The 12608-nt window shown below is 39.0% G+C and overlaps 1 protein-coding gene across 6 annotated transcripts in view; it reads right to left on the bottom strand.

Annotated features, from left to right (window-relative positions):
• Positions 1-3682: 3682 nt before the first annotated feature.
• The window catches only part of LOC124376740 (pleckstrin homology domain-containing family G member 3), a 31002-nt gene continuing 22076 nt past the window's right edge, over positions 3683-12608 (bottom strand). For 3 of the 6 annotated variants that reach the window (XM_046835980.1, XM_046835979.1, XM_046835977.1), the window contains 8 exons: positions 12511-12585; positions 12317-12349; positions 12027-12037; positions 11401-11622; positions 10877-10960; positions 8971-9912; positions 8671-8866; positions 3683-5265 (listed from right to left, as the gene is read on the bottom strand). In XM_046835980.1, the coding sequence (XP_046691936.1) occupies positions 4649-5265; positions 8671-8866; positions 8971-9912; positions 10877-10960; positions 11401-11622; positions 12027-12037; positions 12317-12349; positions 12511-12585 (2180 nt within the window). In that variant the 3' untranslated portion in view covers positions 3683-4648. The remainder of the gene's footprint in view (positions 5266-8670; positions 8867-8970; positions 9913-10876; positions 10961-11400; positions 11623-12026; positions 12038-12316; positions 12350-12510; positions 12586-12608) is intronic. The other 3 variants (XM_046835978.1, XM_046835982.1, XM_046835981.1) reach the window with 3 other exon arrangements.

The raw sequence follows: 12608 nt of genomic DNA, 5'->3' as shown, positions 1-12608 counted from the left end.
GATATGCTGCTGCCCCAGCAGACCACTCCATAGAATATGGCTGAGGCCACCACAGAGTCAAAAAAGGTCTTCAGTAGCTCTCCCTGTACTCCAAAAGACCTTAGTCTCCTCAGCAGAAAGAGTCTGCTCTGCCCTTTCTTGTAGATTGCCTCAGTGTTGTCTGTCCAGTCCAGTTTGTTGTTTAGGTGAACACCCAGGTATTTGTAAGAGTCCACTCACAATGTCCTTTCCTGAATGTTCACTGGTGATAGAATTTGTTTGTTCCTACGGAAATCCACCACCAGTTCTTTCGTTTTCCCCGCATTTATCTGGAGGCAGCTCCATTGGCACCAGTCCACAAAGTTCTTTATAAGTCCTCTGTACTCTGTCATCATCATTCGTGATCAGACCGACGATGGCAGAGTCATCAGAGAACTTCTGTAAGTGACAGGTTTCTGAGCTGAACATGAAGTCTGCAGTGTAGATGGTGAAGAGAAACGGGGCAAGAACCGTTCCCTGAGGGGCTCCAGTATTGCAGACAATCATGTCAGACTCACAGTCACGAGTCCTCACATACTGTGGTCGGTCTGTGAGATAGTCCAGTGTCCAGGCAGACAGATGATGGTCTACTCCCATGTACACCATCTTATCCCTCAGGAGCGCAGGTTGGATGGTGTTGAAAGCACTAGAGAAGTCAAAAAACATGACTCTCACAGTGCTCCCAGCCTTTTCCAGGTGTGAAATAGCCCGATTTAGGAGGAAGATGACTGCGTCTTCCACTCCAATGCCAGGTTGGTAGGCAAACTGAAGTGGATCCATTGATGGGCTCACCAGAGGTCGGAGATGAGTGAGCACTAGCCTCTCCAATGTTTTCATCAGATGCGAGGTCAGCGCTACTGGTCGATAGTCTCCGAAGTCTTTTGGGCGCGGCATCTTTGGTACAGGCACCACGCAGGATGTTTTCACACCATTGATCATTTCCTGCTTGCTGGACTTGAGAACGTTGTTAGAATAAAGGGAACAGCTCTCTCCTGGCTCAGGTCTTATTTGACTGATCGCTATCAGTTTGTTGATGTAAATGGTGAGTTCTCCACACTCTCTGAGGTATAGTTTGGTGTTCCTCAAGGATCTGTCTTAGGCCCACTGCATTTCTCTTTATACAGTATCTATAAATATACAGACATATATTCTCTTTATATATGCTGCCTTTGAGTGAAATTATACATAAATTCACTTCCATTTTATTCACTTCCATTGCTATGCTGATGATACACAGCTGTATATTTCAGCAAAGCCAGATGAGAGAGATCAGCTTAACAATGTTCAGAAGTGTGTAAAGGACATTAGACAGTGGATGCTTGATAACTTTCTTCTGCTCAACTCAGATAAGACAGAAATACTTTTAACCCTAGAACCACATGCAGCTGGAATAATATTACCAGGATCTCCTTCTTTCACCTTAGAAATATTGCTAAAATTAGAAATATGATGTCGTTACAGGATGCATAAAAACTAGTTGATGCTTTTGTTACTTCTAGATTAGACTACTGTAACACTTTACTGTCTGGGTGTTGGAGTAAGTGCAGAAATAAGCTTCAGTTAGTTCAGAATGCAGCAGCAAGGGTCCTCACTAGATCTAGGAAATATGAGCACATCAGCCCTGTTTTAATCATCTACACTGCTCCCAATTAAATCTCGCATTGATTATAAAATACTACTACTGACGTATAAAGCACTTAACACTCTCACGCTGCAGTATCTGAGTGAACTTCTGTACCAGGATGATCCTCCACGCCTACTTAGATCAAAAGGTGCAGGCTATTTGTTGCTACCTCAAATCCAGCAGGGGGCAGATGTTTTTCTTATAAACAGTGTTCGGGACTCAGACACAGTCTCAGTGTTCAAGTCGAGGCTGAACACATTTATTTAGTGGAGTCTTTAGTCAGTAGGTGTTTGTGAGGTAAAGGAGCAGATCTGGAGGGATCATGGATATGGAGTGTTTGGTAAACTGGGATTTTTGGATGCTTTCGTCTCCTCACTCTCACACGTTCACTCAGGTTTGTTGATGGTGGTGTGGTGGGTCGTCTCTTATCCCAGAGATCCTCATGTCTGTGTTTCCTTCTGCTTCTCCCTTTTAGTTATGCTGCCATAGCGAGTCTTGCCGGAGTCCCGACTGCCCAGTGTCCTTAACTTTTATATAACAATAAGGACACATAATAATCCAGATCCTTCTCTCTCTCTCTCTTGGTCGAGGTAACATGCTCGTGAGGTTCCAGGGATCACTGTCCCTGCCCCTCTTCCCTCCTCAGATCTTCTTATTTCATCCTGGTCTGCCTCTGGATGATGTTCTCTTTGATTGAGGCGACTCTGTGCAGCTGGAGATGTTTCTCAATGCCCTGTAGATCCATGAAATTACGGAGTAAGAACAGGAGCGTTGAGGATGGATTTGGATTTCCACTGTAGTTAATATCAACAGTCTGCTACACTGACTCAGGACTACAGTTTGCTCTGATCATCACTGCACCTCAACATCGTTTATCTGTAATAAATGGACATTCGGTGGCACCCAGATGAGGATGAGGTTCTCCCTTGAGTCTGGTTCCTCTTAAGGTTTCTTCCTTCTGCATCTCAGGGAGTTTTTCCTTCACCACAGTCTCCACCGACTTGTTCATCAGGGACAAACTTACACTTATAAAGAACATCTGTGTAAAGCTGCTCGGAGACAATGTTCATTATTAAAAGCTCAATACAAATAAAAATGAATTGAATTGAAATGTATATGGACAATCCTTCTCACTCAACCAACTGTACTGGTCAGTGGTACTATGTAACTGTTTTTCCTGTCTCATGTTGTCAGTGTTTTACTTTAATAGTAGTAGTAAGACAGAGTACATGTGTGTGAATGAGAGGGAGGGCAGTGGAGGGGTGCGGTTGCAGGGAGAAGAGGTGGAGAAGGTGGAGGAGTTCAGGTATCTGGGGTCAACAGTGTAAAGTAATGGAGAGTGTGTTAGAGAAGTGAAGAAAAGAGTGCAGGCAGGGTGGAGTGGGTGGAGAAGAGTGATAGCAGGAGTGATTTGTGATAGAAGAGTATCTGTGAGAGTGAAAGGGAAAGTTTATAGGACTGTGGTGAGACCTGAGATGATGTATGGATTAGAGACAGTGGCATTGAGTAAAGGACAGGAGGTGGAGCTGGAGGTAGCAGAGCTGAAGATGTTGAGATGTTCATTGGGAGTGAAGACGATGGACAGGATTAGAAATGAGTTTATTAGAGGGACAGCACAAGTAGGACATTTTGGAGACAAGATGAGGGAGGTGAGATTGAGATGGTTTGGACATGTGCAGAGGAGGGACATGGGGTATATCAGTAGGAGAATGCTGAGGATGGAGACACCAGGTAGGAGGAAAAGAGGAAGACCAAGGAGAAGGTTCATGGATGTGGTGAGGGAAGACATGCAGGAAGTTGGTGTGAAAGAGGCAGATGTAGAGGACAGGGGGTATGGAGACGGATGATCCATTGTGGCTCCCCCTTATGGGAGAAGCCGAAAGAAGAAGATGGAAGATGATTACTTATTTTAACAAGAAGGTAGACAGAAATACTTTAAATGATCTTATCTGTATATTTTATACATAAACCACAAAATCATTGTCAGAATTTTAATAAATATGAGAAAATTATTATAAATGAGTAATAAGCGACAATCAATATTTGTACACAGTTTTACTTGCAGTTTTCATTCTCTAACAGAGTTATAATCAGATTATTCTTTAACATTTACAGTAAGCCACAATAAAATGATAATAGATTTATTTAGGTGAAAGGCGCACAGCATGGTTATATAGCTTACAGTTTAAGCAAGTAATGCATCGATTTAATGATTTTCTTTCTACAGCAGGTAATAGATCATAAAAATAATACATAAAACAAGTGTAAACATTAAAAAAATAAATATATGAAGAAATAAAACAGTAGTTTTAATTTTTTGAATATTTTAAATGTTCACACAAAGTCTACATTTTACAATATATAATAATTCCAGATGTATTTAAGAATATAATAAACTTAATTTTTCATTTAAATCACATTAATTACGTTAAAGGTTAAATATTGATATTAACCATCTCAGTTAGCAAATATTTTCATGATTAACGAAAGAAATATGAAAAACTGATCAGTAATTTACTTTATATTTACGTTTGTTACGGTCATGTTTGTTTCAAATGAACCACTTATAATGAAGTCATCTGTAGATTGCTCAAGAACACCTGACTGTGATAATACAGAGCTCTTCACCATCATCATCACACTAAATTAAAGCAGATGTTTTAAAACAAATTGCCCTAAATAATTTTTATCCACAACAGACCACTTTGGCTCTAGGCCTTCATTCCATTTATGGGCTTGCACTTGTTTTGGTAGCTCAACTTGGTCCCCATTCGACTATGAAGTGTACTTCCTATGTGGCTAGAATGAAAGTCTGTAGCACATGAGCTCCTTGTAGAGAGAATTGGACAGACTGATAGAGATTTAAAGGAGTTTCAAAGTCATGACTGCTTCCTGATGTACTGTATATTGGTTTTCTGTTCCCTGCCATTATTGTGTGTTATATTTAAAAGTGATTACTGGAGCTGTACAAACTTCCAAACTTCTTTCTCTTCACTGCATAGTGCACTATTTCAGATTCAGGAATTTTTCCCGGAGGTTTTTGACAACACCTTGCTGTGTGCTGTTACCTCGTTTATCACTTTTATTGTCTTTGTTTCTGCTTTCTGGCTCTGATCGAAGTGCTGCCTCATCCAGATCCTCATACAATCGGCAGCGCTCAGTCACAGACAGCAGGGACTGCTTCTCTCGAGATGTGGGGGACAGTGTTTGTGTCTTGACTTTTTCCAGTACTGTAATAGTCTTGTTGTTGGGCAACATTGCCTGCCCTGAGATGCAGTAATCACTGTTCACCTTCTTGTTTGGTAGATTAGTCCAGCCAAAGCCACCCAGTTTCTGGTCCAAAGATCCAGCTCGATGAATGCGAGATGCTTTGTTGTTCAAGCTGCAGCCTGGACTGTGAGTGTGCGCAGCAGAAGTGAGTGGTGTGTGAGAAACACAGTCCAGAGAAGAGTATATGGAGCGCAGCTCACTTACATCTGGCCAAGAAAAACTCTCAAGTGGCACAGGGCTTTTCAAACAATCTGCAGATAAAACTGAGACACTGCTGGAGGGGGAAGTGTGTGTCCGTTGTACTTCTTGTGTTGTCCAAACACACGTTAATGGGAGTTTCAGGCTTGGTTTTCCTGTAAAATAAAAATAAAACATTTAGTAATTGAGTAAACTTGCAGTTTTATATCAGCACTAAAAGTCAGACATGTGCATTTTATTTTTATTGAAGAAAAGTTGTCTCCTGTTCTTAGCGCAGTAGCTACTTAATACTGAGGTTTTATGATTTAATCAATAAATCTTAAGTGTTTTCTGCTCATATACAAATTCAATTCAATTGTATTTAATAATTTACTGACAGGGGATTACTTCTCCCGGGCTTCCACTTACTTCAAGCTATCGGGTAAAATGAAAGGCTGCAGAATCTGTTTCTACATTAACGATCGTTGGTGTACAGACGTCACAGTACTGAATAAATCTGCAGCCCAAACTCAGAATCACTGTTCATAAACTGTAAACCAGTTTTATTTACTGTGGGAATTTTCCTCATTCATTCTGACCGGAGTTTCCATCCCACCGCAGGCCAACGGGAGTGATGCACTGCAAAACCTGGCAAATATCCAACATGGAGCAAAAACATGCGGATCCTTTTTATTATTCTTGAAAACTTTAAAAGGTGTAAAACTAACACTTGAACTACCATAAAACAGGCAACATATTAATTGTCCCACAAGAGAAGAAAAAAACACATTGGATCACTGCTACACCATTCTTAGCGGCGCATAGCACTCTGTACCCTGGGCAGCTTAAGGGAACTCCAATCACTGCTTGGTGACTGTTATGTAAGCTGTCCAACTACAGTCCAATATCAAACCTCCCCTTTATCTCCAAGATTCTAGAAAAAGGTTGTAGCACAGTTCTGCTCACATCTACTGAGGAATAACATTTATAAAATGTATCAGTCAGGATTTCGGCCTCATCATAGCACAGAGACGGCGCTAGTTAAGGTGGTAAATGACTGTTATTGGCCTCTAAACAGGATTTTGTCTCTTTACTTGTTTTGCTCGACCTCAGTGCAGCTTTTCACACCATTGCTCATAATCTCCTGCTTGCTGGACTGGAGAACGTTGTTGGAATAAAGGGAACAGCTCTCTCTTGGCTCAGGTCTTATTTGACTGATCGCTATCAGTTCGTTGATGTAAATGGTGAGTTCTCCACACTCTCTGAGGTAAAGTTTGGTGTTCTGCAAGGATCTGTTTTAGGCCCACTGCTTTTCTTTTTATATCTGCTGCCTCTGGGTGAAATTATACATAAACATGGGATTCGCTTCCATTGCTATGCTGATGATACACAGCTGTATATTTCAGCAAAGCCAGATGAGCGAGATCAGCTTAACAATGTTGAGGAGTGTGTAAAGGACATTAGACAGTGGATGCTTGATAACTTTCTTCTGCTCAACTCAGATAAGACGGAAGTACTTTTACTAGGACCACATGCAGCTAGAAGTAAACTTTCTGATTCTGTAGCATCTCTGGATGGTGTTTCTGTCTCAGTGTGTACAGCAGTCAAAGACCTTGGTGTGATTATTGACCCGAGCCTTTCCTTTGAGTCTCACGTGAATAATATCACCAGGATCTCCTTCTTTCACCTTAGAAATATTGCTAAAATTAGAAATATGATGTCGTTACAGGATACAGAAAAACTAGTTGATGGTGTGTGTATATTTATAGTTGAGATTAAAATGGCTGCACATCAATATGAATGGTCATGACTGTAAAACAAGAGCTTGTCTGCTACCTGGTCATTAATATGAAAGTAACTCAATATTAATATCCAAACATGTAGAACAAAAGTCTATAATGATCAGCAGTTGATTTCTATGCAGACTGTATGAATAGAGTATAAATGAACGCCTGAGTTTAGCAGGTGGCTCTCAAACAGGAGGAGGAAAAAAGGATCAGACACAGTCTCAGATAAATGTTTGTAGGAATCTCATTTTTGATGATAATCTTCATTAAATTTTAAATGTACACTCATGAGACATGTGGCTTTTAACCCAGTACTTTTCTGGATTGCTCCAGAACTGATTTCATGTATTTATATATGAAATAAAAATGTTTAATGCAGGAAATGTATATCCATGGCATATATTTTGAAACAATATCAACTTTGATGATTGGAAAGAAGATACTTTGAGCTTTACTGTAAAAGATATCTTAACTGTGTATGTAGCACATTTTTATCAGGACTGTTAACATTTCAGCTTAGGGAAGGCATTTCTGCTGCGAGTCCTAAAAGCTGTGGAGAAAGGTTACCAGGTTAAAATGAGTTTAATTTCCTACAAATTGTACATTTCCTTTGTTTCTTTGACATGTTTACTATGTTCTTTTGGGAAAAGAATATTGGGTTTATGAGGTCTGCAATCATTGTATTCTAGTTTTATTTACATTTACACAGCAAAACTTGGAATTGTGTTGTAGTTTACATTTTGCTTAAAGAAAATTCATAAGCCAAAAAAGAAAGAAGTGAAAAGAAAAGATGATGATTAGGTGATCAGGAATGTCTCTGTTCTCAGTCATGTTCCCATCACTGACTCCCTCTGTCTCATCCACGTTAACCCCAGACTTCTTACTGCCTTCTGTCTGCTCATTGTGAGCTTCAGAATCTAGTTCAATTCCATTCTCAAAGCAGCTTTACACAGATAATGTGGTGATAAAAATGAAGATGTTGTTTATAAGTGTAAGTTTGTCCCTGATAAATGAGCCGGTGGCGACTGTGGCAAGGAAAAACTCCCCGAGATGGCAAAGGAAGAAACATTGAGAGGAACCAGACTCAAGAGGGAACCTCATCCTCATCTGGGTTGCACCGAATGTCCATTTGTAAAATAAATAAAAGAATGTAAAAATAAATCTAGTCTACGTCTGTGGTGGGTGAGAGAGACAGGAGATGATCTAAAGTGGATTAAAAAAGCTGCACAATGACAGGAAACGTTGATGTGCTGAAAACGGCACGCAGACCGAACCCAAGAAAAAATATTGATCACATCTCCAGTTTGAAAATGTAAGAAGTAGAAAGTACAGATATTTGTGTAAAAATGTAATGAGTGAAAGTAAAAAGTTGTCTGAAAAATAAATAGTGAAGTAAAATACTGATACCAGAAAATCTATTTTATTTCAGTACACAGTACTTCATTACTTCCCTCCTCTGGTGTAGGAATTCTAAACTGAAGACTGTGTTCATAATCCTACTCCTGAACCCATAACTATCATCTGCTCAGTGTATAAATGAGATTATATCACTCAGGGCTTCTACCATGTTCTGCAAAAGTTATGTTTGTTTACCAAACATTTGAAGGCTCCAGTGCCTGTTGTAAAATCACAACTGTCCACCAGAGGCACAGTGACCCAAGTTCTGAGTTCATGGTTATTGATCACAATGTCATGTTTTTTTTTGTTGTTTTTTAAATAAAAACTCAACTCATGGAGTCAATTAGTGCTGACTCAGGATTAACTGACTCAAATGATTTTATTTTAAACTCTCACCTGTGCAGGTGCTCTTGTTCTGCTCGTCTGCCAGCAATGGTATATGTGTTTTATTGACAGTGCTTGTGCTGGTGTCTGAGCTTCGCCTCCACGACTGAGGAGAAGCTTCTTCGCTCTGTATGTGATGACTGAACAACTTCTTCAGACTTAAAACTGCATTTTCTTTCGACTCCTTTTCATTTCCTTCTTCTTTACCCTTAATTAAACAAAATAATATTCATATAATTTTCTTCTTTTGGAAAATGAATTCAGAAATGTGATGATTATAAGAAGAAACATTATTGAACAACAATGATTCACCTTCACTGGTGATTCCTCTATAATGGTGCTCAGATCATCAGCAGCAATCAGCTCTGGTCCTCGAAAATCTCCTTTGTTTCTTTGTGAAAAGGAACTTGGTCCTTTGAATAGTGACATTTCTCTGAACTTACTTCCTCCCACTGAGCTCATCACCTCTTTCTCCATTTCCTGCCAAACTTTAAGCATTTCTGTTGAAGAACAGAAATGTTCTTCTGGAAACTCTTCTGGTTTGTGAGCCTGAGAGCCATTAAGCTCTATACTGAGCACATCTTGAAGTTGATCAGGTTCCGTGCTGATGTCAGAGTCTGCAGATGTCACTAAGGATGTTTCTGTGATTGAAGTTTTGCGATGGTCAGTGTGAGGAATCTTGTTAAAGTGGTTGACAGAAGTGCGCACTAACCCGCTCGGGATGTAGGCCAGACTCTCTCTACGCTTCAGGCTAAAACCTTCATCCTGCTGCTCAGCATTCTCATAGTAGTTCCTGATCTTATCAATGAGCAGACGCTCCTGTTTGGACAAAGTTGAATCTCTTCTTCTACAGACATTTTGATTTGATCCAGACACCAGCTCCTCTCTTGAAGATACTTCGTGATGAATGTGCTGAGGAGACCGAAGCTCATCTGGTCCAGCACTACTGTGGCGAGCATTAGCAATAAAATGTTCAGCAATGACACCTGCTTTATCCAGAACAGACGATGGAAGGATGGAGTGATTTTGACTTTCCACACAATCGTCCTCTACTTCCTCTTCAGAAGACTGTCCATCCTGATTCAGCACAATGTCTTCTTTTACCTCATATTTGTCCGATTTCTCCACAGCGCTCATGTGATAAACACAGTGTATGATTTTGGCTCGGTCACAATCGGATATGGGTTTTGATTCGTTTGCAGAGCCGAGTTCTGCTGCTGTGTTATTCTGGAACTCTAATATATTTGGTGATGCCTGCAATCATATACATCAGCATTCATTAACCCCATTTTAAACATAAGAGGAAAAGAATTTAACTATATTTTAAGCCAATAATAATTAAGAAAAAGAAAAGCCACGTCCACTGGGTTCGTTATATACTTTATATTGACTTCATACAAAAAGGAAGCTTTTTTTCTTTTTAAACATTTATACATGTATGTAAGTACACACACGTGTTCTTGACTCTGTTCATATAAAACCCATAATTAAATCACTTTATCTGCTAGTGTCATGTAACTAACAGGAAACAGATGCAAGTGCAGGAAATGTATTTATGATGCACAAACACACAAAACAAAACTACACACATGATCAGCATGACCTGTACAAACACGTGAAGGAACCTAATGAATAAAATGTTCAATGACCATTTCATATACACTTCTACCTCCTGCACGCATTGCACTACTTAGTTTTTTTTACAAAATCAAATGGTCTTGGAAAGACAGATGCTGATTTACTGTTTACTGCCATAAGCATTTTTTTTGTATATACAGCTTTTTCTCTCATATATATATATATATATATATATATATATATATATATATATATATATATATATATATATATATATATATATATATATATATATATCTTTATTTGTTTATATATTCTTATATTTTATTTTATATAGTTTTTATAGTTTATTTATCTGCCTTCTCTTTCTTTGTATTATTTTTTTCCCCATCATATTCCATCATCCCTCATGATAAGCATTTCACTGCGTGTCGTACCCTGTATGTATGTGTATGTGACAAATAAAATTTGATTTGATTTTGGTTTGACAGAAAGATAGACAGACAGATAAATAGATGGATGGACAGATGGATTGCACAGATGAATAGATGGACAAACCACCAAAGAGTTAAAATGCATGAAAAAGACTCCATTTAGAAATTCACAGAGGCTGTTGGTTATAAAATGGTGATTATCAGACCTTGAGTGTGTTTGGACCCTCACACACCTGTCTCTCCTCCTGCTGTGAAAGCTGAGAGTCTCCATGTTCTTGCCATTCTTCATCCTGATTCACAAACAAAAATCATTTATAGCTTTTATAGGTTTAACGATGGAAAAATCAGAAGCAAATGGCACAATACCACACAAGGTCATGAATTGAGAGGGTGGGGTGCAGTCAAATGAGGAGGCGGAGTCAGTAAACCATAGGGCTGGGTAGATGATGACAGTTCTCATGATGCATTAGATCAGCAGTAGAAGGTTAGTGTTGATACAGGAATAAAGTGACTGGATGAAGCTCTGGGGGCTGTTAAAAATGATGTCCACTTTCACAAATGAGACTGTGAATCAGATATCAGGCAATAAAATGTAGAGGAACAAAAAAAAGAGAAGAATATTTTCAGTTTGTTTCTGGTGTTTACGGTCCAACAGGAAAAAGCAAGCATGCTCACTACAGGAGTGTTACTGACATGATGCCATGCACGTGGTCTGCAATAAACATCTCACCATGTCGAGCTGAAGCAGGGCTTTAGCTCTGAAGCTCCAACAGGAAATCATGGAGCTGCTAAAGTCCTCCATTATCACATCATCTGTTTCACTTTTCTTCTCCTCCTCATCTTGAAGCTCACATTGTGGAACATCATCTCTGTAAGTGTGATCCTGCAACGTGTCTGAGGTAGAGCTCAGAGCAACAAGGTTCTCCCGCAGTTCTCCTTCACTGAGTGAGTGCTGCCACGCCCACACCAGAGTGTAAACACACACATTACAACATCACTGGAAGCCTCAGTGGCAATGAACTGCATCACAACTTCTGAATAAAGTGTGACGTAAAAAATCCAGTTCTTTCACAAGTGTTGAGGAATCTAAAGCTACGCGTGAAGGTGCTTTAATGACTAGAAGGGGAAGGGGTCTAAAATATTAACTGTGTGGGTGGGCCTCAGCCCTGAGCGGAGTCCAGTCATGCTCAATCTGGACTTTAAAAATCACAACAGCTCAGTCCAGTAATAATGATAACGAGATTTTCTCATGTGATGATTTTTTTTTCCAGCTGATTTGTGATGGAGTTCAGATGATTTGTATAATATTTCAATTCCCCATAAAAGATTCCAACTGTTTCAAATGTACCTTCTTACCTTAAGCATGCCTGCAGACCCACCGGATGCAAGCAGCCAATCAGATCACAGGAAAAAAGCAGCCAATCAGATGAGGGGAAAATAGATTTTCAATAAAAGAAATAAAAAAGAATAATAATTAGAAATAAACAATTGAAATATATAGTTACATGTTTAAAAAAAGAAACATTACCATTGTACATAACATATTATAAAATGTAATAAAATTGTAAAAAACAACATAAATAATAAATGTATATATAATAATAATAATTATCATTATTATTTCCATATAGTTGAAGATTATTTACCTTTATTGGTTTTAAGCATCTGTTTGGTTATTTCTAAAAAATTAAAAACAACATGTGAATGTTACTGATAAACATTAAATACAGTATATATGTAATACGTGTGTGTGTGTGTGTGTGTGTGTGTGTGTGTGTGTGTGTGTGTGTGTAAATAATGTTTGCAGGGTGTGATTGTATTTAAAAGAATAGACAGGAACCTGACTGCCGAGTGTGTGTGAAATCATCAGACTGTGTTTTCTTTTTCCTCTCAGAGTTAAATCTGTACTTCTGATCTGTGTAACACAAAAACACATCA

This window comes from Silurus meridionalis, chromosome 23 (assembly GCF_014805685.1).
Source record: "Silurus meridionalis isolate SWU-2019-XX chromosome 23, ASM1480568v1, whole genome shotgun sequence".
Classification (NCBI taxonomy): Eukaryota; Metazoa; Chordata; class Actinopteri; order Siluriformes; family Siluridae; genus Silurus; species Silurus meridionalis.
This window is presented reverse-complemented; position numbering and strand designations above follow the sequence as displayed.